Raw genomic sequence first — 24115 nt, forward strand, 5'->3', positions numbered from 1 at the left:
CTATCTGTGTCTGTGCTGCTGCAGCTGAAGAGCGACTCCTCAGTGAAACGTGTGGATGTGGACGAAGGATTCATCAACATCTACTTAGACGGGGTAAGAGGCTCTGTTGCATTCATATCAGCGTCCCTGAGCAGAGCGTCATTGGTTATCTTTGTAAGGGAGGTTGTGAGTGAATTGGAAAGTCGAACTTAATTTCATTAGCTTCTTTCTGTGTGTGTGTGTGTGTGTGTGTGTGTGTGTGTGTGTGTGTGTGTGTGTGTGTGTAGCTGAAGAAGGATGAAGCAAAGATATACAGTGTGACACTAGAGGAGGATCAGCCTGTCAGGAACCTGAAACCAGCTGTGGTCAAAATCTACGATTATTACCAGACAAGTAAGAGACTCATCAACATCTTTTCACAATAAAATGTTTAAACTGAAGGGGTCTTATCACTTACTGAAGCCTCAGTCTGTGTCATTTCCCTCTCTCACCATCTCACATCTGTATTTCTAATGATTTTTTTTTTGTTGCATTTGCAGGTGATGAGGCCGTAACTGACTACACATCCCCCTGTGCAGAGAGTACGTAACATTTCTCACTAATTTCCTTTCAGCTGTTTATCTGATATAAAAAGTATTAGAGGTACATCAGTGTATCTGAAGCATAAATCGAAAGAAATATCAAATTATCAGATAACACGTCACAGTAAGAAAAGCAAAGGTGTGAATAAAGGTGTTCATGCTGCCTCACTGTCACTGAAAGTCATTGCTCATGTTTTTAAGTAACATCTGAACTTCTCCTGCTGTGACAAGTTAAAGTTAAAAACAACTATTACAAGTATCATTTTATTTCTCCTGAACATGCTGGACATCTTTCAGCTGAAATCTATAAACTGAGCTTGACTTAAACAAACTGGATCTCTGGAGCAGTGGTTCCCAACCTGTTCCAACTCAGGCCGACCTGAAAATCTCAAACATGTTGGCGACCCCCATCATGACCCCGTAACAATGTGGAAAACCATCGAACATTCAGGACTGAACTGAAAGCAGAGGAAACATTTTTTATATTAAGATTATTTCATTTTAAAACATTTAAAAACATTATTTATATTGCATCTCTTCACCCATGCTGTACTGTGATTTACAAATGATTTGTCGGCCCTTGGAACAGCTGTCTGGCCCACAGGTTTGGAACCACGGCTCTAGAGTTTAAAGGATAAATCATGGACTAAATTTGTCTTCTAACAATACACACACGTCCATATGTTGAGAGTTGTTGGTCATCAGTTCAGCTGAAGTTAATTTGAAGCCTCAGCTGACTGAATCAAATCCAGTTACAGTGTTTTACTGTCTCTCCAGTAAAACACTGAGATGAAAAGAGGAAATTTAGCACTGAAAACACAAAAGATTTCATCCTAGAGTTTCCTAAACCAAAACCTCCTCTGATGTATGTATGTGTACATTGGTGTTGTATTAGGATACACTTCAATAATGTCGGGTGCAACTAATCAATAACACTGATATATCAGTAATCCAGTCTGCTCACAGGGACAGATAAACTAACATTTTGTCTCTGTAGCTTTGTCGTGAGTTTTCCAAACTCACTTGGCCCAACTTTTCTCGTTTGTTACGATTCAATTTTTCCATTAAGTTTTTTTTCCCCCGAAGTTGACACTAACGTCATATTTTTTCCTCAAAACTGGTCAAACAATGAGTGAGACGTCTCCACTTCAGGTGTGTTTGTAGTTTAAAGGTGAATGACAGTTTGTTTCTTTTCCAGGTGACAGCGTCAACGAGCTGTGAAAGGTCCGGACAGGACGTGTCAGTTAGAAGAATCACTGTGTTCAAGAAAGAAACTTTTAGATGTTTATTTTGTTCTTAGATTGTGTCTCCCAATTTAAATTTTTTTTTTTTTTTTACTCCTTTTAAACTTTTTTCTTTTGCTTTATCAGTGTGTGAATGCAACTTTCTGTGTAATTCCAGGAACAGACTTTTATTTGTTCCACTTCCTGTTACATTAGTCCACAACCTGTAATTAGTCCGCATGAGAATCCACATAACCGCCTCTCATCTCATCACCTGAACTCAAGAAACAGACGACAGACTCTTTAACAGTTTTGTTTTTAATAGATTTGACAAAATCCATATTATTCATACCTGAAAGTGACGCATGAGACGTACAGGGTACCAATAACACAGTATGGTCCGAGTATTGATTCTGAGTGTGTGTGTGTGTGTGTGTGTGTGTGTGTGTGTGTGTGTGTGTGCAATGTGTGTGTTTGAAACAGGAACTACTTTCTAGAAAAGAAGAAGTACAGTCACGTGAGTGCTAGGTGAGTTATTCTGTGTGTTCTGCTGTACCAGTAATAAAAAAGGTAGCTCGATACATCACTACCAAACAATTTAAAATGTAACTGACTGACAATAAAATTTCTAAAATGACAAAAATAAGTAAAAACTGTACTTATTTTCATACAATACTGTTTCATCTCAATAGTAATATTATTTTTTCATTCAGGCATCCTCTACAGTATATTTAGTTTCCTTTCTTTTCAACATTGATAACAACAGTAATGTTTATACCATCTACTATCAACAGACATGATTTAACAGCCTTGCCAGTGTTGAATAGTTTGGTTTGCACATGTTTAAAGGCAAGGAGGGGGGTGGGGGGGGGGGGGCTGAATATATTAAGGTCTTTTCACTGATCTTCTACGTCATGTTTTAGAAGTAAACATGTCACTATCTCAGGCACCACAATCATAAATTATCGTTACTGTACCGACACATGAAACTAAACAACAGTTCCACATGCTCCATAAAAATCACAGTCTGTTAGTCTGAAAACAGCATCCAGGGATCTGCTGACTACAAACCGGCCGATCAACAAGATTCACAATGTGACGATTAACACGACGACAAAGACGATGACCAGGAAACATCCGGTCAGTTAGAGTCTGTTAAAGCTGAAGATACAAGGGTTTCTCCCTCCTGCACTCAGGCCTCCGCTCACAGTGGGGATTCAACGCATGTGACGGCTTCATTACTGATGCAATTTCATGAAGTGGCAGCAAATTAAACGTAGATTTTTTTGTGGCTTTTAAGGAAAATAATACATTTTCTACCAAAAAAAAAAAATCATACTTTTCTTTTAGGTGCCCTACTTTGAAAAATAAACTGTACAGTACAGTGAATTCATGCAGTAAACGGTCTATTGCAAATAAAAGTTGACAAACTAAGGTGCACTACTGAATGTACAAAATATTCACATTTTTATGAGTTTAAGTTTTTCATATACAGTTTATGGTTTAAGCTTGAATCCGAAGTTCCGGTGGGTGTGGCCATAAACGACGGCCTCGGGCTACGTCATGAAACAGCGTGGGATCATGGGAGTTGGTGTCTTAAACACCATTCCCGTAAGCTGCTCTCGGTTTGAATTTCGTCAGTGTGAGTCGTTCAGGTGGTTTTCACCGGAGGCCGAGTTATCAAAGAGGTCTCCTCCTCTCTACAACAACAGACCCGGTGGTTATAACCGAGAAAACTGCAGCTTCACATTTAAAGATGTCGCCTACGGAGGACACATCGGGGAAGGGTTGGGGGCTGAGATTGCTAAACTCACTAACTGCTAATTTACGAGCCAGATGTTCAAAACGTTTTTACCGGGAGCCGAATTATCCGCAGAGGTGTCCACCTCCTCGTGACAAACGGACCAGGGGGTTAAAACCGGTAGAAACACCAAATAAAGCAGTGTCACAATAAAAACCTGCGTTTCACCGGCGCTAGTCGGCGGATTTCAGGCATCAGGGAGGAGCTGTGAGCTAAAACTGTCAAGCTAGCTGCTACTTTATGAACCAAACGGTCGGGAGTTTGTTTTTTAATCCGCAGCCGAATCATCCACAGAGGTGACAACGCCTCCCGAGCAAATGGACAAAGGGATTAAAACCGTGAAAAACACCGAATAAAACCGTGTCAGTCTAAAAACACTTCTCAGCGGACAGGAGTCTTGAAAGGCTAATACTCGCACAGACAGGTTGCTGGTTTGACAATTGCTAGAAATATTTCGGACATATGTTAAAGGTAAAGACGTGTCATGGGACGTAACTCAAAAATATAATATAGGTCCGGTCATTTGTAGACATTTGAAAGTGAAAAGTTATATATTATAATTTCAAATTAAAGCCGCCGTTGTCCACTCACCGGAAATGTCGGTCGCAGCAGGTGGACACATCGTCGCCCACCTGCCAGTGGCCTTGCTCAGCTCTGTCAAACTACACATTTTAGATTTAGCCACATTTGGCTCCAACCACGTGTCCTGTCGCTGTTCTCCCCTGTTTGAAACTACAACAGAGGCCCTTCCACTTCCGCTACGTCACCAAGATGGCGACGGTTGAGAACTGTCCCTCGTTTTGTGCGCAACATCCGGGTACTTTTAGTGCACCGCACTGTAGATTTGTAGTCTTCTGTTCCTCTAGCGCCAAGACGGTTCATCCTCCCGATGACTGTTCAAGTGATTGTGATAAATCAAACTGTCCATTTAACGACGTAAATGAATCCGTTTTGTATTTTGTACATTCAGAGTTTGGTACATGTGAGCCGGTGGATCCCCAGTGTGATCAGGGCCCCTGGTTTCTGCTTGTATCGATGCTGCAGGCAGATGCCTCCATAATGAAGTCCTGCAGATCTGTCCACATACTGCACCACAGCTCAGGAATGCACTGAAACGCATCCATGTGACTGTAGCCTTCCAGCGAGGCTGTGCTGCACTCAGACACGGCATCAACAACAACACATAGTCAAGGCACAGTTCTGAATTTGCATTAGTCTGTATGGTTGATGCTGCGTGGGCTCTGTGGCCTTCTCGTCGGTTCTGTAGGCTGGCAGTGATGATGGCTGCGTCCAGGCCGCGCAGTCGCATCATCGAGTTAGCTAAAGGCTACTTGGCAGATAGTCAAGCTTCTTTAGTTGGAGTGTGTGTGTGTGTAGATATGCAGTTTGAGGTGGCAATGATGAGAGATGAGATATTCCTGTTCAACATATTCACAAGTACACGATAAAGTGGCAGCTATGGTTCGACCAATATACAGGCTCTGTGTGTCGGCCCTCATCCGGTGGAAATATGCAGATTTAAAGCCATGTTTAGCCATGTTTAGCCTTGTTTAGCCATGTTTAGCCTTGTTTAGCCATGTTTAGCCTTGTTTAGCCTTGTTTAGCCATGTTTAGCCATGTTTAGCCTTGTTTAGCCTTGTTTAGCCTTGTTTAGCCTTGTTTAGCCATGTTTAGCCATGTTTAGCCTTGTTTAGCCATGTTTAGCCTTGTTTAGCCTTGTTTAGCCATGTTTAGCCTTGTTTAGCCTTGTTTAGCCTTGTTTAGCTTTGTTTAGCCATGTTTAGCCATGTTTAGCCTTGTTTAGCCATGTTTAGCCTTGTTTAGCCTTGTTTAGCCATGTTTAGCCTTGTTTAGCCTTGTTTAGCCTTGTTTAGCTTTGTGTAGCCTTGTTTAGCCATGTTTAGCCTTGTTTAGCCATGTTTAGCCTTGTTTAGCCATGTTTAGCCTTGTTTAGCTTTGTTTAGCCATGTTTAGCCTTGTTTAGCCATGTTTAGCCTTGTTTAGCCTTGTTTAGCTTTGTTTAGCTTTGTTTAGCCATGTTTAGCCTTGTTTAGCCATGTTTAGCCATGTTTAGCCATGTTTAGCCATGTTTAGCTTTGTTTAGCTTTGTTTAGCCATGTTTAGCCATGTTTAGCCATGTTTAGCCATGTTTAGCCTTGTTTAGCCTTGTTTAGCCTTTCAAAACCTGAAAGCAGATGGGTCCCACCAAGAGAACCAGCTCCAAAGTCAAAGATGTGATAGTTTGACTTCGATTTTGGGGAATCACGCTTATTTACTTTCTTTAGAGTAAGATACAAGTATTGTTGACACTTGTGTCTGTACACTACATATGAAGCTAGAGCTAGCAACTGATTAGCTTAGCAATGCAGAAAACAGAAATGAAATGAGTGAACCAGGCTAGCTGTTGCTTCCAGTCTCTGTGCTAAGCTACAGGCTTTAGCTTCATATTTAGCATACTGATATGTCAGTGGTATCAATCTTCAAACGTTTCACACAAAAGCAGCTAGAGCTTAGATAATGAAGCTAGAGCAAGGATAATGTTAGCTTAGCTTAGCAAAAAGACTGGAAGCCAGAGGACACCACAGGCCTAGTCAAGAAATATAGCAACACATTTAGCAACACGTTTTTAGCTTTTTAGCTTCAGAGCCAGGCTGTTTCCTCTTGCTAGGCTAAGCTAATCGGCTAACGGCTGCAGCTTCATATTTAGCATATACATGTACAAGAGTGGTATCAATCTTCTTATCAAACTTTTGGCATGAAAGCAGCCAGAGCTTAGAGGATGGAGCTAGAGAAAGCAGACTGTTAGGTTTTCTTAGCATAAAGACACGTTGTGATAAAACACAACTTTTCTTTTTAAGCAGAGCCAGGCTAGCTGTTTCCACCTGCCTCCAGTCTTTATGCTAAGCTAAGCCAAACTTGCGCCTCTAGAAAGAAAATAACCACAATGCATATCACAAAATATCAAACTATACCTCCAAAGTGTGCTAACATTTAAAGTTATTGTCACTGTTCTGCGTTTAGTGCAGCATATCAGTTATTGATATGTGCTAATTAGACCAGAACATGATGCTCATTAGCAGCTTCATTACTCATGGAAGAAGATGCCTCCCAAACTGGATATTGAACAAACCATAGAGCGAACTGCAGAATGAACTCCTGAGCTGTTGTCTAACAAAATACCTCCAATTACTTTGATGAGCCTAAGTAAAGTAGGATACCGTGCTGTGCTGTATATGCTGCAATGATTTAGTGTTCATCTTCGTCTAAGAGCAGCACTGAGGCGACGTGACCGTTGTGGACGTGGAGGATGCAGAGATTTACAGATGTGCTGGACTCTTCGATCACCTCCAGCCCCTGCTGACTCACTGACGTCTATCATATCTCATAGATTTGTACAACACATTGAATAAGATTATTTCAAATATATTTCTAAAATGATTACACCCTTTGAAGATTCTTTTAGACTCCGTCTGAACTAAGCATAGTCATGATGAACACTCAAACAAAACAAAAACATTGGCATTATGTCATTTGGCAAATTTCTCCATAAGTAAAAAAAAAGAAAAAGAAAGAAAGGAAACAAATAATACAAAAGGTTCAACAAACAGCAACTACAAGATCTCCATTTGGCAATATAGAAAGGCTTTTTAAAAGTCTCTGACAGGTTTACATTTGGTTTATATACAATAGTGTGTGTGAGTGTGAGTGTGTGTCCTTCACAGGCTCCCTTTTTAAATCCAAACAGAATCACGTAGAAAACGTGGAGGTGAACGTCTACACAGTAAAATCAAATCGTGAGATTAAAAATGAGTAACAAACAAGGCGTTGTGTCTGCGGTGGACTGGAAACAGGAAGGGCCTACAGAGTCTGTGATGGGGAGTCCCTGCCGAAACTATTAGCTCATCACCTGTGCTCTCAGTTCATGAACTGTGTGTATCCCTCCGCTCCTGTGACGATAACATCCATCCAGATCCTCATGGCCTCTGCTGAGGGGGCCACCATGTAGTAGAGCCGGTCGTGGGTCTTCACGCAGAAGGTCAGTGAGGGGTTTGGACTCTGACGGAGAAAAATAAAAAGAGAAAACTAGAATGAAACTAATGAAAAGCTGACCGACTCCCTGCTCTCTCTCCTCTCTTACATTCATCAGGTCTGGATGTAGTTCACAGTTATAGGAGGAAACTCCAGTAAAACAGCAGCTTCAGGAAGTCAAACCCTTTTGATTTTTTGCACTTTGTGTAGTAGATTTAATTCTAAAAGGGTAAAATGGCCACTTTTTATATTCATATACATTTTTGCTAATTTATCAAAAATCAAAAACTAAATTCGTTCATTAACTAAAGTTTTCAGATCCTTTGAATTCCAATTACTGGAACTTGTTGAGTTCAGATTAATCTGCAATTTTATCCATTCAAAGCTAAATCTATAACACACAGTGTGAAAAAGTGAATGAAAAGTGACTGAAGCTACACTGGTTTCAGTTTAACTGGTTCTAATGAGAACCGATCGTTCATGCCTGCGTAACATTAACATGGAGAACCTTGGTTTTCACTGCTGTTTTAGTGGCTATTCTTCCCTAACACCAGACTGTACCTCTCCTAATATGATGGTAATAAATTAAAGCCAAGAGTCGAGACAGAGCTAACCATCAATTTTCTGAAAATAAATAAATAAATGAACAAAGAATTCAATAAAAATTTGACAGCCTTTAAAAAACCCAGGTGGTTGAGCTCCTCTGAAGGTGTTTCCAGAATGATTTTAGCTGCACTGATCAATATTTTATGAACAAAAACGATCAAATGAAAGATGCTGCTCAAAGTGATGAACCAACAAAATTTTCCCCGACTCTGCAGCTCCTCTCAGTTCTTTAGCACCAACGCATCTTCAGCATCTTCAGTCCTGCTCTGTAACTTTTCATCTGTTTTCAGTTAAAAAAAAAAATGCTAACAACTATTATCTATCTTCCTTGTTGTGCTGCTGCCAAAGTGGCCACAAAGATTTGTAAATTAATGCAACTTAAAAACTGCATGAAAAATATTCTGTAAACTGCATGAAATATATATATTTTCAACCTTTTTACCAAATTAATACAAATACAAACAACAGGAACCAGAACCTGTTTCTAAGATCTAGAATTAAATTTCAGTCTCGACCGTATTTGTCTATATTGCTGTTATGTTCGTTGTATCATTTCTGGTTAGCATCTTAGGAACCGGAGACACAGCTGAAGTTGTTGTTGTGTTTTTGGAAAAACAGCCGACCAGACAAGTGTAAAATTCATTTCATCCTCACGTTCATCACTTTTCCTCTGTCTGTGCGAAGTGCACCAGGCTTTCAAGTTTCTCTCTCTGTAATTTGGCAATGGAAGTGACAAGTAAAATCAAAGTCCCAGAGTTGATCAGAGCCACGCAGTTAGTCAGAGTGCGGCGCATTACAACACACACACACACACACACACACACACACTGAAGAAGAGGAGGCAGCAGCAGCTCGGCTTTGTGTTGGAGAAAAGGAAAAGATAAGATGTTTCAGGCTGGAGTCAAAAAGTGAGGAAGCATCGTCCTCACCTGCCTTTTCCTACATCAGATTATTTCATTCAAACATGAACTCTTCTTAAAAACACAGTGAGCATATTTTCCTCTGCTAGAGTGGAGGCATACAGTATGAATAAGGAATCTCCACTCCACTGGTTTACACTGGGATCACTGGGACACAGAGGGATCAAGCAGGATTAGCAACTCAAGTTTGAATCAAACCAGTGCACACTGGTTTCCGCTTGTTATAACCATGCATCGTCAACAAACAGTCCAGACACACAGGGTTTAGTGGCGAGGTGGGGGGGGGGGGGGGGGGGGGGGGACAGAGAGCATGGATACATACACTGGTCATATTCAAGTTGAAAAATCCCTTCTGCGGCGGCAGCAGGCGGCCAAAGCAAAAGCACAGACCGAGAGAAAAGAAGCAGAATCCACAGAATGTGCAAAAAAACATGTTTGAAATAAAAGAGAATGCAGGATGAAAATAAACAAAGTGTGAAATAAGTGAGAGGAAAGGATGATTTTCAGACTTGTACCTTGGTGGCACTGCGGAGGTGATCGTAATAGACCTCTTCTATTGCCTGGAAGTAGATCACACCCTTCAGTTTGGTCTCATGTTTGTCTGTGGGAGGGAAAGAACGACGGTTTGGTCAAAGACTGAAACATGTTGACAACAACAGACTTTTCTTGGCTGGAAAAAGCCAAACCGCATAACGTCCATGTCACCTCGAGCACTGACAGAGAGAACACGAGATACGGTCATTAAAAAAAAAAAAATCAAACTTTGATCATGAGCAATTTGTGGTTCATGATGATGGATGGAAAAAGACAAGCACAGCACTTTTTCTCTGTTTTTAAACCAATGGTGCTCTCATTGTATTTTCAGACTTGACTGCATTCTTACGCTACTCTGGTAAATCATTGCAGATTGTTTCATCAGCCACTGCAGAACTGCAGTAAGGAACCGGTGGGGAACTCAACACCCCTCTCTACCTCCAGGCACAAACACTCCACAAGCCAACTTAAGAGTAGTAGGTAGAACGCGCTGCTTCATTTCGAGGAATAACACTTTCCTTTTAATATGCAGCTATTATCTCCTAATGACCTCTTTAGCATTCAAATAGCCCTGCATTTGCATCTCGTTTGACTGCATCCAAATCACCCAAACTCTGCTCGTTGCAGTTGAGGTTGATTAACGTGAATTAGCGGCTCATGACTTAAAGCTCGTCTCATCTGCTCATCGTTGAAGGTCAGAGACAAGGGCAGGCGCTGCATCTCAATCAGTGTCCTCAGGGAGGCTGCACCCCGCGAATCTTAACTACTGCTGGAGTCATCTCAGAGCGCCTCCCCGCCCCGGCTCCGCTTTCAACCGGCTCCGCTTCCTGCAGCTCTAAGCAGAACCTTGTGATGACTTCAAAGGCCCAGCAGCAAACACGTGTCCCAGTGCGACATCAGATTTACACCGGAGCGCACCTGACGTACCACACCTGCTCAAGGTCTGGAGGACGCGGGTTCCGGCTGTCACTCACCGGCGGCAGGAGATTTCTGCCACTTTACATGTTAAATGTGATTCTGACTGCAGCCTCTGATGTTTCCACACAGGTGCTGTAATGTTTTCCTTCTGTTTGCTGAAATATTAAATCTTTAAATATTAAACCTTAATCTAATATCGTCAGTAACTAATAATTAGATTTACTGAAATAAATAAATTAAGTACAAATTTGAAGCACTTTATTTGATTTATTATTTATATATTTATTTATTTGATTAAGATTTTACTCATAAACCATGTGATGAGTTTATACAATGTGATGAATGTTGTAGATTAAAATACTACAGAGGATGTAAAGTCATTAAAATTGGCTCCAAAGACTATAAAATACTAAATAAAATATTATTAAAAAAAAAAAAAACCGCTGTAAGAGCATTTATTCAGCATTATGAGCACTTTTACTTTTAATTTTTAAAGTACAGGTTGCTGATAATATGTACATACATTAACTGAAGAGATGTTGTCAGTGGAGATTTTTTGCTTCTACTTGAGATTTGTTATATTGTTATTACAGTATTGTTACTTTTATTTTGAAAAGAACCTCAATACTTCCTCTGCCACTGAATGTAAAACTACAGTAAATACTAGTCTTGTGAGGGTCACCATGTTGAGATGGTTGGAGGTCATTGTGATTGGCTGTCGTCTGCAGTGTCATGTTAGAAGGTGCTGCTGTTATTCACCTGAACAACACCTGAGCAACAGCCACACCTCCATCTCTGAGCCACTACCGTGTGTGTGTGTGTGTGTTGCAACATTTACTAAACTGGCTTGAATTTACAACAACGAGGGTCGACTAATATCTGAGGACTATACATAATGTATTCATAACATCAGTTATTCTTTTTTTTGAGTGGAGGGAGAACTAGTGCAACATCAGCTCCTGGAGAGTGTTGCATTATGGGTAGTTTATAGCCTTAATATTATATATAGAGAGAGTTTCTTCTGTGTTTTGTGGTAATAAATCCCAGTTTAACCTGAGAGAGTTTTTGCTGCTTCACATATTTTTCTGCCACAGACAAAATAAAATTAGTCGCAGAGACTGAATCATCTGTCAAATGATTCAATCACCAGCGTCACAGGATGTCATGATGAGGATCCCAAACACCGTCTGAACCGTGTAACAGCTTCTGATGCTTCAAGAGCCTGATGGAGTGTGTCTGAGTATCTGCCCACTCTTCTTACCAACGTAGTAGGAGAGGGTCCTCTTGAGGCGGTCGAAGACGAACCAGCGCTTCTTCCAGGACTTGATCTTGCCTCCCATCTTGACCAGGTAGCCCTTGCACATCTTCTCAGTGAGGATGACGTGGTAGCAGGTGTCCACGCTGTGGCCTGACGACTCCACGTGAGAGCGCAGGTCGAACTCCTCCTTCCTGATGGGCAGGTAGCGAGTCATAGGACGAGCCTGGATCCAGACACAACAACCAGACACAGGATAAACAACTGGAGCAGCAAGGAGGGTTGACATGAAGAGAGGGGGCGGTATCAGTTCAGATTTCACCCTCTGCACCTCCAATAGGATCAGTATGGCTACAGATTTAATAAAATGATTAATAAAAGCATTCATGTTGTGTTTTTTGAGGTTTTGTGTCGTGGAACTGGCTGTTTTGCATGTTTTAAATTCCAAATATTAAAAATATTGGAACTTTGATATCTAATTACATTGAATCCTGGCATAAAAATCTTCCATATACCAGTGTGAAAAACCAGGGTGTCTGCCCTCAGGTATGAGCCCTGACATGTTTTCAGGAGACAGGTGAGTAATTTCATACCTTTCGAGCATGCAAACCCAATTACGTCTCATTTCACTGACCTGGGAGAAGTTCTTGGACCTCATCTTGACCTCTTTCTCCACGAGCTGCTGCCGGTGGAAAGTTTCATCCTGCAGCCTTTTCTCCGCCTCCTCCCTTCTCCTCCTCTCCTCCTCCAGCATCTGACGGCGAGCCAGGCTCTCTCGTTCCTGGAGGAGAGACGGCTTTCATTAAATATTTTTTTGATCTGTGGATGGAGTTTGCAGAGCAGGCCAGCTCTTTTTTTTTTTCCAGCCGTACATTCATACATTTATGAGCTCACGCTGCCGGCCACCGTGCAGAGAGCTTCTGGTTAAGCAATGATCACACGTATGAATATATACAGAGCACTGACACACACATGCAGACACACAAAAAAGAAAAGATGCAAAGGACAGAGGAGAAAACACAAATAAAGTCTGGACTGTGTGTAAATCAGCGTCCAGCTCAGGATCATTTCTATCCATCGCCGACCTATGAAAAGTCATACATGCATTCATCTGTTCTCAGCTTGATTGTTGTACTGCTCTTTATCCAGTTGTCAGCCAGGCCTCCATCCACCGTCTTCAGCTGGCTCTAAATGATTTACTCCTCGTCTTATTACTGGAGCAAACAGGTACGATCACATCACTCCTGTGCTCCCTACACCTGCTCCCTGTCAGATTTCAGATTGATTGAAAAGTTTTATTGCTGATGTTTAAGGCTTTAAATGACTCTTACCTCCATTAAACCTCAGGTTTACTGACATGATCTGAGCCCAACTGAGAACTGAGATCTGTGGCAGGAGGCCTGCTGGTTCCCCCAAAGGTCACAATTTGTGACTAAGGGCGACCGAGTGTTTGCTATCAGAGCCCCCCCACACTGTAAACTCTGTCCTGACTGAACTCAAACGCTCTAACTCATTAACTTCTTTTAAATCTCCTCTTAAAATTTCTTCGTCTCAGCCTTTGATAATGTTTGATCTGTGTTTTATTTATTCTGTTTTATCCCTAATTATTGTTCTTACATATTTTATTGCTTCTCTTCACATATTGTCAGTTTTTATTTAAGCTGTTCCTTCTACTGTGCTCAGACTCTGTCTCTTCTATCTGGTTTGACTTTTCTTCTTCCTCTTCTTCTTATTCTTCTCCTTCTTCTTATTCCTCTTCTTCTTATTCCTCTTATTCTGATTATTCTTCTTATTCCTCTTATTCCTCTAATTCTTCTTCTTATTCCTCTTATTCCTCTAATTCTTCTTCTTATTCCTCTTATTCCTATTCTTCTTCTTCTTCTTATTCCTCTTCTTCTTCTTCTTATTCCTGTTATTCGTCTTCTTGTTATTCTTATTATTAACCCTGTACACTGCCACTCACATTCTTAACAACATCCTCAGACCTCGATCAGGGTGAAGGAAACTTTGACACTGACATCATTAAAACTTCCTGTTGTGCACGAGCTTTGTGATAAATAAATAAATTCCTGCAGCTTTTACAGATCTATAATCTGTCTGTGTCGATCTGTCTGAGAATGTTTACTATGGTGGACAAGAGGGTTTCTTACACGCTCTTAAACCAGATTCAAAACAGTGGCATTCTGGTTTAAATATCTTGGTAAATATAACTTATTAAAAAAAAGCTGTATTCATACAGTGGAAAAGGTGAAAAGTATAATTCAATGGATGGAAGCTCAGCAGAGAAAAGCTAAAACTAAGATGAGAAATGCGGGGAAAGCTTCAGAGAAAACTGATCACACGAAACTTCAACAGACATAAAGAGACAAAGACATTTGAATCCAATAAAAATGAATCACAGGACCGAGTTCCTGTCGGGAACCTTTCCTTCTACGCTCAGTTCAGAAGTATTGACAGAGACCCTGCAGAGGCCTCATCATCAGTCACTACGTATGGATTCAGACTGACGGTTGGATGCTGTAATACACTCTCTTCATGTCGTGTCTCACCCGTGACTCGATAAGTCTGGCTTTCTCCAGCTGAGCCTCCTTCAGCATTTTCTCCATCTCCTCGATCTTCAGTGAGTCCACTCCTCCAACGCTGCAACACACAGTCACCACATCATGTTCATCAGCATTAAAACTGATATTTAATATTCACTATTTTATATCCGAGGCGACAACCTCAACACTGAACTATTACGAATTATAAAATACAAACTTCACCGAAGGAAATCAAACCAAAAAGTCACATTAGAGCTCTAAACATGAAGCTTCAGACCAGATGTGAGGAAGGAACAACTGCCTGATGTCTTTGTTTACTTCCATCAGTCTGATCCAACTTTTCAGAGTTATAGGATTGTTTGTGTGGCTGCAGTGAGCTTCGAGCAGGTAAATGGTTTGAAATATTGATGTTATTGTGCTGAGGATCTGTGTGTGGAAAAATGATGAAACACAGACTCTTCTCTTTCTGTTCAGCAACACAACAACGTCTCAACTTCTTAATTCTCACTATAACATAAAAGCTTTTTATGATAAGCCCCACAGCTCTAAATCTTCGTCCCCATGTAGTATTTCCTAACGTGTACATCATATAATGTAACTGTAAACTGTATAATTTATCTCATTTTAACATTTTAACATATAGAGGCAAATGAGATCAGTCAGGGAGGGTGAATATTTGCCTCTATTGTCATGAAGTGGAACAACTGCAATATTAAAGGTCTGATATTTAATTTAGACTTTTCCTGTGTTTTATTGAAAGTGTTGATATCTATAAGAAGATTTGTTTGTTGTTTCAAGAACCAAAAACCATCTCAGTGACTGTTTTCTGAGTGAGCCAATAAAAATATAAAAATATAGCAGATTTCAGGTAAACACTCAGAGAAACCAAATCCTGCACGGTTGGATGGTGGGCTGTGTGGTGACTGCTTTGTTGTGACATCACAAAGTTCCAGAAGTTTTGACGGCTGGTTTTAAGGCTCAGTTTCTGAATACAGGCTGTGTGCATTCCTCTGTGGACTGAGGCTTTGATACTTTCACAATATTAATATAGAACCTAGACCTGCTTTATAATCACAAACACATGGACATCTACCTTTATACAACATGGGACCTTTAAAAAATCATAACAAAAGCCTGTGGGCTGCTGTCAAACAGTTGATGTCTTGGCCAAAAATTGGCTCATAAACTTTGCCTCTTTACCGCTTTCCTCCCTCCTGCCACCACTCTGCATTAAAGTCATGTAAAAAATAAGTAGCAGCACTAATAGTTTTTGGAATTTGACTCTTGAGAGCTGTAAAGGAGAAATGAAGAACGCGTGCTGCTGAGAACCTGCTGTGGAGAACAGTTGTTCTAACGCAGCACACAGTCGTATGAACAGATGGTCTCTAAATTAACTGAGCTGTGGATAAAGACTTTAACTGGAGGAGAGGAGAGCAGTGTGTGTGTGTGTGTGTGTGTATGTGTGTGTGTTCAGTAGCTTCATATGAACAGTGATGTGTTTGGACTGAAGGTGCTCAGTCAGATTTGCTACTGTGAAATCTGCTCTTGTGGCCTGATGCACAGACTACGGCTGCAACTAACGAGCTTCCTCTATGAGACGTCCAAAACCAGTGAAAAACATCCATAATATGATCCCAGAGAACAAAGCAACACCTTCAAACACTTCATCACCTTGACAGGAAACTGAACTTTGAGGAAAATTGTGAAGCTGTGTTAAAAAAACTGTTCAATTTAACAAACCATGATGACCTTACTCTTCTTTCCAGATGTGTGTATTAGTCCACTCCTGTCTAAAATATTCTTTTATACAACCTGAGTAGCGCTGATCAATTCCTAACACATCACGCTGAATCAGATTCATGTTATTAAAGAATGATTTGACTGAATAAATGATCAATATCAGGCCCGTTCCTCGTCAGTGTGCTCGTACCTGGACATGTTATCTGGCGAGCAGGCCGAGTTGTTCCCAGTGGACACGCTGGTGTCCATGCTGTCGGAGCTCTCCAGGCTCAGCGTGTCGTACGGCTGCTCTCCGGCCGACGGGGGCTGGTGGTGCAGGATGGAGTGGTGAACCATAGGAGGGGGGCCCATGGAGCCGTGGCTCAGCGTGGGGCTGTAGGCCATGACGGGGGAGTAGGAGGGCGACGAAGAGGACGCGATCATGAGGTGGGGCTGCGAGCCGTGGAGCGCCTCCCACTGGCACTGAGCCTCCGCCGCCGCTCTCTGTTTGAGCTCGGCCAGACGACGGCGCTGCTCTTCGATCACCTGCTGACCTGGAGGGAGGGGGGCGGGATCTGATCAGTGGATCTGCTCTTTTGATCTGAGACAGAAGGTGGTTCAGTGACTGAACCTAAAACCTGCAGACAACACCGTCAACATGTCAGAGGTCGGTTTGTTTCTACAGAAACCCACAGGTTTGCTGCAGAGGAGGTCGTCCCAAGCATCGAAAACTGAAGACCTGATACAACCACCGCCAGCCCACAGCCTACAGGACCATGAACCATGCACCGCACATACAAGTATGTGCTCTCTCAGAATCACAAGCTCAAAGACAATTATGAAAATCGAAAAAAACCACCACCAAGTTGGAGCCAAAGTTAAGCACAGGTATCCGTCTAACTTCTCACGTTTCAAATCCATGCTGCTGTGCACCTGATACCGGGCAGAAACATCTGGAGAGAGGTGCCCAGGAGTGCGCTCACCACTGAACATGCAAGATTTATTCTCCACTAGCAGGAACATTCATGGAAGACTGATGGGAGAACAAAAAGAGTGTTCGATGTTACAGATAAAAGAAAAGATGAAAAGAAATCTTTTGGGGGAGAAGAGTTAATGACACGTAGCAGAGCTGAGGATGAGGAGAGGAGGGTGAGATGAAGACAGGGTCTGAAATTAACAACCGCCAAGTGTCAAGTTCTGGTAAACGCTGCCTTTGATGGAAAAATCAACAGACGTAACCTGCCAGACTGGTTTCACTGTCAGATAGGACTCGATTTTTTATTTTTATTTTTTTTAAACAATCTCTGGGGCCAGTTGCACAAAACACCTTAAGTGAAAACTTTCCTTAATATCTGAGTTAAGGTGTTCTTAAAATAAAAATGGTTACACAAAACACCTTTAAGTATTCCCCTTAAGGTTTCCTTAAAACGTTCACTTAAGTATTTAAAGTTTATTCTTTATTTTAGTCTTACACTTAAGGAATCCCTTAAAGTCAGTTAAACCTTTGCAGAAAAGACCTTAGCAACCAAACTAAGGAAAAAAACTAAGGGTACCTCTGACATCTGACCAAAAGTTGTAACAGGTATCACAAGCTAAGCTAAGCTAACAGGTATCACAAGCTAATGACAAACTGTCTCCATGGAAACAGTAGAATTTTACCACTGTAAAATTATTACTGCTGTAAATTACTTAACTTTTTACTTAACTAAGGAAACCTTATAGGAGATTCTGTGCAACGCCCTGACATAACTCCCTCAGCTAAGGGGAAATTAAACCTTGTTATACTTAAGTATAAGAGGTTTTTTATTAACAGATATGACATATAAAGTTAAAGGTGGTTGCAGTTGCACACCGCACCGTAAGTTTTCTATTTAAGTATAACACTGAAGGTTTAATTTCTCCTTAGCTGAGGGATTACTTGAGGGTGTGGCACAGAATCTCAGTCAGACGTATCTTTAGTTTTTTTCCTTAGTTTGGTTGCTAAGGTCTTTTGTGTTTAACTAACTTTGTGATGTCTTAAGTATGAGACCAAGCTAAGGAGAAAACCTTAAATACTTTAATGAACATTTAAGAAAACCTTAAGGAGAAGACTTGAGTGTGTTTTGTGCAATTGTTTTTTATTTTAAGGAAACCTTAACTCAGACATTAAGGAAAATCTTAAGTTAAAGTGTTTTGTGCAGCCCCTGGTCTTTATGTAAATAAAGGCTGCTGATTGGCTGCTTGGTTAACTAGTCACATGCTGTCGCCATCTGAATGATGAATTAAAACAGGAGGGTGAACAGGAGATCACTCTCAGCTGTGTTGGTTGTTGACCCAGTTAATTTCAGACTCTGCATGAAGAGGGAGCAGATGAAAAACACAGGATGAATCCTGCTGATCAGAGGGAAGAGGACTCCTGGACTCTGAGATCCATCTACCTGCTGAGCTCTCCTCTATGGTGTTCTGTCTGGAGGTCAGGGGCTCTGTGGTGCAGCAGCACAGGAGGAGACAAATTCACAGACAAAGACAGATGTGAGGAAAACCTGAACTGCAGACGCTGACGTGTGTGTGTGTGTGTGTGTGTGTGTGTGTGTGTGTGTGTGTGTGTGTGTGTGTGTGTGTGACCAGCTCCGTGGGTGGCTAAAGACACCAGACAGCTTCGCTCTGATCCTTTCAGTCTAACGGCGCTGACACATGAGGAGCTGAGCAGTGAGGGGACACCGGACAATAACCAGCACCGACAGGTTTATAAGAACATGAGTGTAATACTGAAGGAACTAACTGAACATCTGTTTACTAAATCTAATTTAACTTTTCTTTTTAAAATCGTTTGTCTGTCTTGTCCATACTTGACACCTGATGTTTTTCACTCTCACACAGTTAAGGACACAGACTTAATTGTGTATGTGACAAACAATAAATCTTCAGTCTTGGATCTCGGGGGGTCCTGACCCCCTGGTTGGGAACCACTGACCTAAATGATGAGAGGTGACTAAGAAGTTATTGAACAACTGTATTAATGAATAAATCCTTTACCATTAATGCAGGTCACTTTTGTTCAGATAGTTGCTGCAGACTTATCAAATGATAATGAACACCTCAGCACTAAAGAGTGTTGGTTACTGTGCAGTGAACGTGAGGAGCAGACCGGCTCCGTTACCTTTCTGCTGCAGAGCAAGCTGCCTCTTGGTCTCGATGTCCTGCAGGGTTGCAGCCAGGTTCCTGGGCAGACTGCCGGTGCTGTTGGCCACCAGCAGGGGGCTCTGCTGGGTCAGAGGGAGCAGACACAGAATCAGAGACAGACTCGAGGTGATGCAGATGAAAGCCTTGATTACAGGTGAACGGCCAACACCGCTACACCTGCTGACAACAGACACTGTACCTTGGAGCTCGAGTTGCGTCCCAGTGTTGCTGCTCCCTGCTGCAGAGGGGAGGCGGAGCCTGATTTGGGCTGATGAAGAGGAAGGCCTGGATCGCTGTCCAGCTTTGAGCGGAACACCTGAGGGAGGAAGCACACAGGGCGAAGACCCGGAGTTTGTGTGAAAACCAGCCCGTGTGGTGGCAGATGAAGGTGTTAGAACAATGTCAGAGAACAACTGAAATCCACCATGAATGAGCTGCAAGCACCTGATGGAAAATCATGGTTAAAAGCACGAAGAGCATTTTGCTGCAAGTACTTTTGATCACTGATGGAGTCAGTCAGTAAAGTAAAGATGAAAAATATCAGTGCCAACAGACAACACACGAGTTAATCGCATAGTTGAAGAGCTCTTTGATTAGCCCTCATCAGCTAATGCTGCATTCATGTGCTTTAAGATCTGTGTTCAAAGTCACGACTTGAACAAGTTCAATCAGTCTGACTCATGTTTAAAGCAGTGACTGAAGGTTTTTCAGGACAGTGACTCAGATTTATTCAAACCTTAAAGTTCTGATCTGTAACTTTTCCACATAAAAATGTCTAAAAACAACTTTTGTTCCATGTGTTGTTGAGTTCGTTCTTACTTTATCACAAATGTTTCAGTCAATTCTCAAACCAGAGAAATCAGTGATTTTAATCATAGTAACGCTCCATTTCATTGGTCACGTGTCAATGATGTCATATCCTCGATGCTCATGTGTCAGTGTTCAGAAGCTCAGTTTTATCCAGTTTTAAGTCTCATTTTTAAGATTCACTTTTTACACATTGGTCATTTTTAACTTTATATTTTAACCAGATGAAGGATTTTAGCCATCAGACGTCTGGATTTTAAATTATCAGAGTTAAAAGCTGAGAACATGTTAGGCAGCTCAGCTCAAGGCCGCTCTGGGATGTTCTGTGTCTCCTGAACAGCATCTGTGAATCACAGATTTTTAAAGTGGAACTGCTTTATTTGTTGTTTCTACTGGTTTTAATCCCCTGGTCTGTTTGTTATGGAGGGGAGGAGACCTCAGTGGATAATTCAGCTGCTGGTAAAAACCTCCTGAACATCTGGATCATAAGTTATCAGAGAAACAACAGAAACAAAGGTCAGCAGCAGACTCAGCTCCGAACCCATCCTGACGGCCTGTGTCTGCTGCACAGCGTCAGCGATACACTGACTTTAAATGTGAAACTGTTTTATTCAGCGTTTTCACTGGTTACAATCACCTGGTCTGTTTTAGAGAGGAGGAGACCTAAAAACCTCCTGAACCACTGACACTGAAGACAACAACTCCCATGATCCCACGCTACTTCATGACATCACCAACGCCATATTTTGTTATTGTTTTGTTTGAGAGAAGTTACTGTGTTTAATTAAATAAAACGGCCTCATGTTTTACACCAAACACTGAAATTTGAGTCACAGTAAAAAGCTGCAGGTTCAGTCAGGACTGTTCACAATCTGAAAAGTGAGGTTAACTGCGTTTTCAGACTTTTTCTTAGGGTGTGAATGCAGCATGATTAAACCCCTGACATGAAAAAGCCAACACACACACACACACACACACACACACACACACACACACACACACACACACACACACACACACACTGAGACGTCTTCTTCTCCATGGATGTGAGTCGACAGCAGCAGGTTGAAGTTTGGCAGAAACATCACAGCAGAAAGGATGAGCAGGAAAAAAAGTAGAAGAAGAAGAAGGAGGAGGCCTTCTACCTGCAGCACAGGCCTGCGGCCCGACAGAGACTTGGCCGGCAGAGGGGGAGGACACAGCTGGCTGGAATCAGCCATCAGCTCCTGGTACCACTGCTCTAAATCTAGCTTGGGCAGGTGAGGCCTACTGCCCTCAGCCTGGTACTGCAGCGCAGCGGCAGAGCGGCAGAGAGGAGGAGGAGAAGAAGAGAAAACAGCAAAAGATTAGAAAGCATTCAAAGACAGTGGGAAGAGGGTAGAAACATTTGTTTTATACACTCTCAAAAGCTGTAATTAAGGTTCTTTTATACTTTGGAAATTAAATATCTGCAACACATTCTTGTTGTCAGCTGCATTATGCTTCACACCCTCCAGCTGCTAAATCTCTGTTCTACATGTGTTTTAATTCTGTTCCTGCTGCATTGACCCAGTTTCTCACAAGAACATTAAACTTTTCATCCGATTCACTTCAGCATCTCTACACTTCAGAATTTAGGGATAACACTCGAGTTATTTTTTTGTTTTCTGCTTTTTGAGGTTTTCACCACAGCCACGAGCAGCCGCCGCCTGTTTCATCTCAACTGCTCTGAAAAACACATTTTAAACAGCTGACTGAGAGACGCTGCTTACATAATACAGCAGCTACTAACATGACTATCATGCAGCTAATCGCCGTGTTTAACACAACTGTCCTCGTTTTCCTCAGCGCTGCACAAGTTTTATTCAAATTCAGCTCTGGCACAACAATCGAACTCTGAGACACAGAACTGTTGACTGCAACAGACATGATATCAAATGTGATGGATTACATAAGTAAAATCGGCTGTGAGCTACTTTTAGCGGATCTTTGAAAACAATGGGAGTCTGTGACTTCAGGCGAAGCTGCAGCACAACAGACAAAAGCAGCTCCAGACTCTGACGAATCCAGAAACATCACAGGGTTCAGAGTCTTCAGCGGTGACAGAGGAAAGTATCGTCCTCTGATGTTTAAAGCAACACACACCGACTACATCTGTAAGGAAGTCGAGATAGAGTCCTCCACATGTGACGTCAGCAGGTCACTGATCAGAGGGTCTGGGTGTCTGTGCTTTATTATAACAGAAGTTCTCATCTGGCAGAGATGAGCTTATAACACAAACCGATTATTCAATTCAATTACATATTAATCAAATGATCTTTTAACTGATGTCAGTGACAGACACAGATCTTCCTATTTGCTTTTACCTCAGGCAGCAACTTGAAGCTAAGAGACAAAACCAGAAATGAAACAAACAACAAAAGGTGTCGGGCTGCAGAGAACAGCTGGAAAATGATTAGTGTCTGAAATCTCAGTTTACTGCTCGATACCTGAGGCAGTTTTCAAAACCCACCGATTGACCCGAAGGTTTGGGGGGGGGGGGCTATGATTCCAGGCCTGATGTATGATTACACACCAGCTAAAAGCAGGTTTTGACTGTGTAGTGTGAGGAAACCAGACAGTTAACATAATGAGTACAGTCAGTTTTTGATGCATAATCTTCTCCCACAATGCATTGCACAAATGGAAGTGAAGGAACTGCTCACGGCTGCAAAAACTGAAATAAACTGTGGTCAGTGTTGAAACAGCTGCAGGAAGATTTTACGTTAAGAATAAAATGTCTCATGTTATGTCGTATCACTTCCTGTTAGTATAAAGCTGTCAACTCTGCAGATTCTTTGTTCACTCAATGCTAAACTATACTTCTACTATAATTAGTTTGTAGTAGATAATAAATAACAGGTAGTATGAATTTGGGTTTAAGGCTTTTACACTTTCATTTTGTCATGTCTGGGAACTTTAGCTGTGTCCAAATCCAGGGGCCACATCCTGCATTTGAAGACTGATTGCATCACAGCGGCGCCACTCAGCCGTCCCAAGTCAAAGGCTCCTTCAGATGCAGCGGAGAAATGCAGCCTTATTATTGTGTTTCAGCTCCATTCAACAGCAAACGGTACCACTGTTAAAACCAGGGGCCAAGTTTTTGTGAATAAAAGTTGCGTGTTGTCAAGGTTGCAGGCGACAGCAGCTGCAACAGTAAGGGCGGGAACAGCAAAGTGAAAATCCTCCGTAGACCAGACCGTCTCATTTCAGTTCGACCTCTACAGTCCGTGAAGGGATGTGGCCCCTGAATTGGGCCAAAGCTTATAACATTTTGTTATGTCAAAGCAGGAGAAGGAGCAGGTGTAATTAATAATATTAATGAAGGCTGCGTTCCATTTCTGTGAGCCAGGTTCAGGGTCACTGGAAATGCAGAGTCATTGTTAATATCAGTGGTTGCACTTGTGTTTTTCTGAAGTTTGTTTCTCTTTTGTTTCTCTAATCTTTGCTTCAGTTCTTGTGAGTTACTGGATAATTTACCTCGAGAAAAAATACTCAAATAAAACTTCAAGCAGAAATTTGTGTTTTATAAACCTCACTCCCTCGGACAAGTGCAAGCACACAGGTATTTGGCAGGAGGAGAATAGGGAAGGACAGCACACACCTCCACAGAGAGAGAGAGGGAGGAGCCATGAGGAGAGGGGAGGCAGGAGAAGGCGGGGTCTACTGCTCCAGGCTGCAGGGGCTGGCGAAGCGGGGAGGTAGGGGACGACTCCACCTTTGGCATCCCATACATCTGATTTAACTGGCCCACTGTCACATACTCCTTCCCAGAGGCAACACACGCGCACACACACAGGTGGAGAGGAGAGAGAGAGACAGGAGTGAGGACAGACACGTCAGCGAGACAGGCAGCAGGTGGGAAACATCGAGTGCACTTAGTGACCTTCTGCATCACGGAGGTGTGAGGGGAGGAAGGCGTGAAAGGAAACACTGACTGGATAAAAAAAAATACACACAATCAACATCAGGGTTAGACCGACACACACAGCTGACACTGTCTTATCACTCACAACCATC

At 42.0% G+C, this 24115-nt stretch overlaps 2 protein-coding genes across 20 annotated transcripts in view; one reads left to right on the plus strand and one right to left on the minus strand.

Moving 5' to 3' along the window:
- The window catches only part of LOC139614404 (alpha-2-macroglobulin), a 32179-nt gene extending 29743 nt beyond the window's left edge, over positions 1-2436 (plus strand). For both annotated transcript variants that reach the window (XM_071471640.1, XM_071471639.1), the window contains exons 33-36: positions 25-93; positions 267-372; positions 519-560; positions 1759-2436. In XM_071471640.1, coding sequence (XP_071327741.1) covers positions 25-93; positions 267-372; positions 519-560; positions 1759-1781 — 240 coding nt within the window. In that variant the 3' untranslated portion in view covers positions 1782-2436. The remainder of the gene's footprint in view (positions 1-24; positions 94-266; positions 373-518; positions 561-1758) is intronic.
- The window catches only part of phldb1b (pleckstrin homology-like domain, family B, member 1b), a 119407-nt gene continuing 97375 nt past the window's right edge, over positions 2084-24115 (minus strand). For 12 of the 18 annotated variants that reach the window (XM_071471623.1, XM_071471626.1, XM_071471621.1 and 9 more), the window contains 11 exons: positions 23700-23861; positions 21223-21363; positions 19470-19586; positions 19248-19350; positions 18526-18570; positions 16320-16662; positions 14396-14486; positions 12481-12627; positions 11853-12072; positions 9655-9740; positions 2084-7640 (listed from right to left, as the gene is read on the minus strand). In XM_071471623.1, the coding sequence (XP_071327724.1) occupies positions 7500-7640; positions 9655-9740; positions 11853-12072; positions 12481-12627; positions 14396-14486; positions 16320-16662; positions 18526-18570; positions 19248-19350; positions 19470-19586; positions 21223-21363; positions 23700-23861 (1596 nt within the window). In that variant the 3' untranslated portion in view covers positions 2084-7499. The remainder of the gene's footprint in view (positions 7641-9654; positions 9741-11852; positions 12073-12480; positions 12628-14395; positions 14487-16319; positions 16663-18525; positions 18571-19247; positions 19351-19469; positions 19587-21222; positions 21364-23699; positions 23862-24115) is intronic. The other 6 variants (XM_071471624.1, XM_071471638.1, XM_071471630.1 and 3 more) reach the window with 5 other exon arrangements.

This window comes from Trachinotus anak, unplaced genomic scaffold (genome assembly GCF_046630095.1).
Source record: "Trachinotus anak isolate AG129_WGS33_773 ecotype Australia unplaced genomic scaffold, CSIRO_AGI_Tana_v1 ptg000034l, whole genome shotgun sequence".
Lineage (NCBI taxonomy): Eukaryota > Metazoa > Chordata > Actinopteri > Carangiformes > Carangidae > Trachinotus > Trachinotus anak.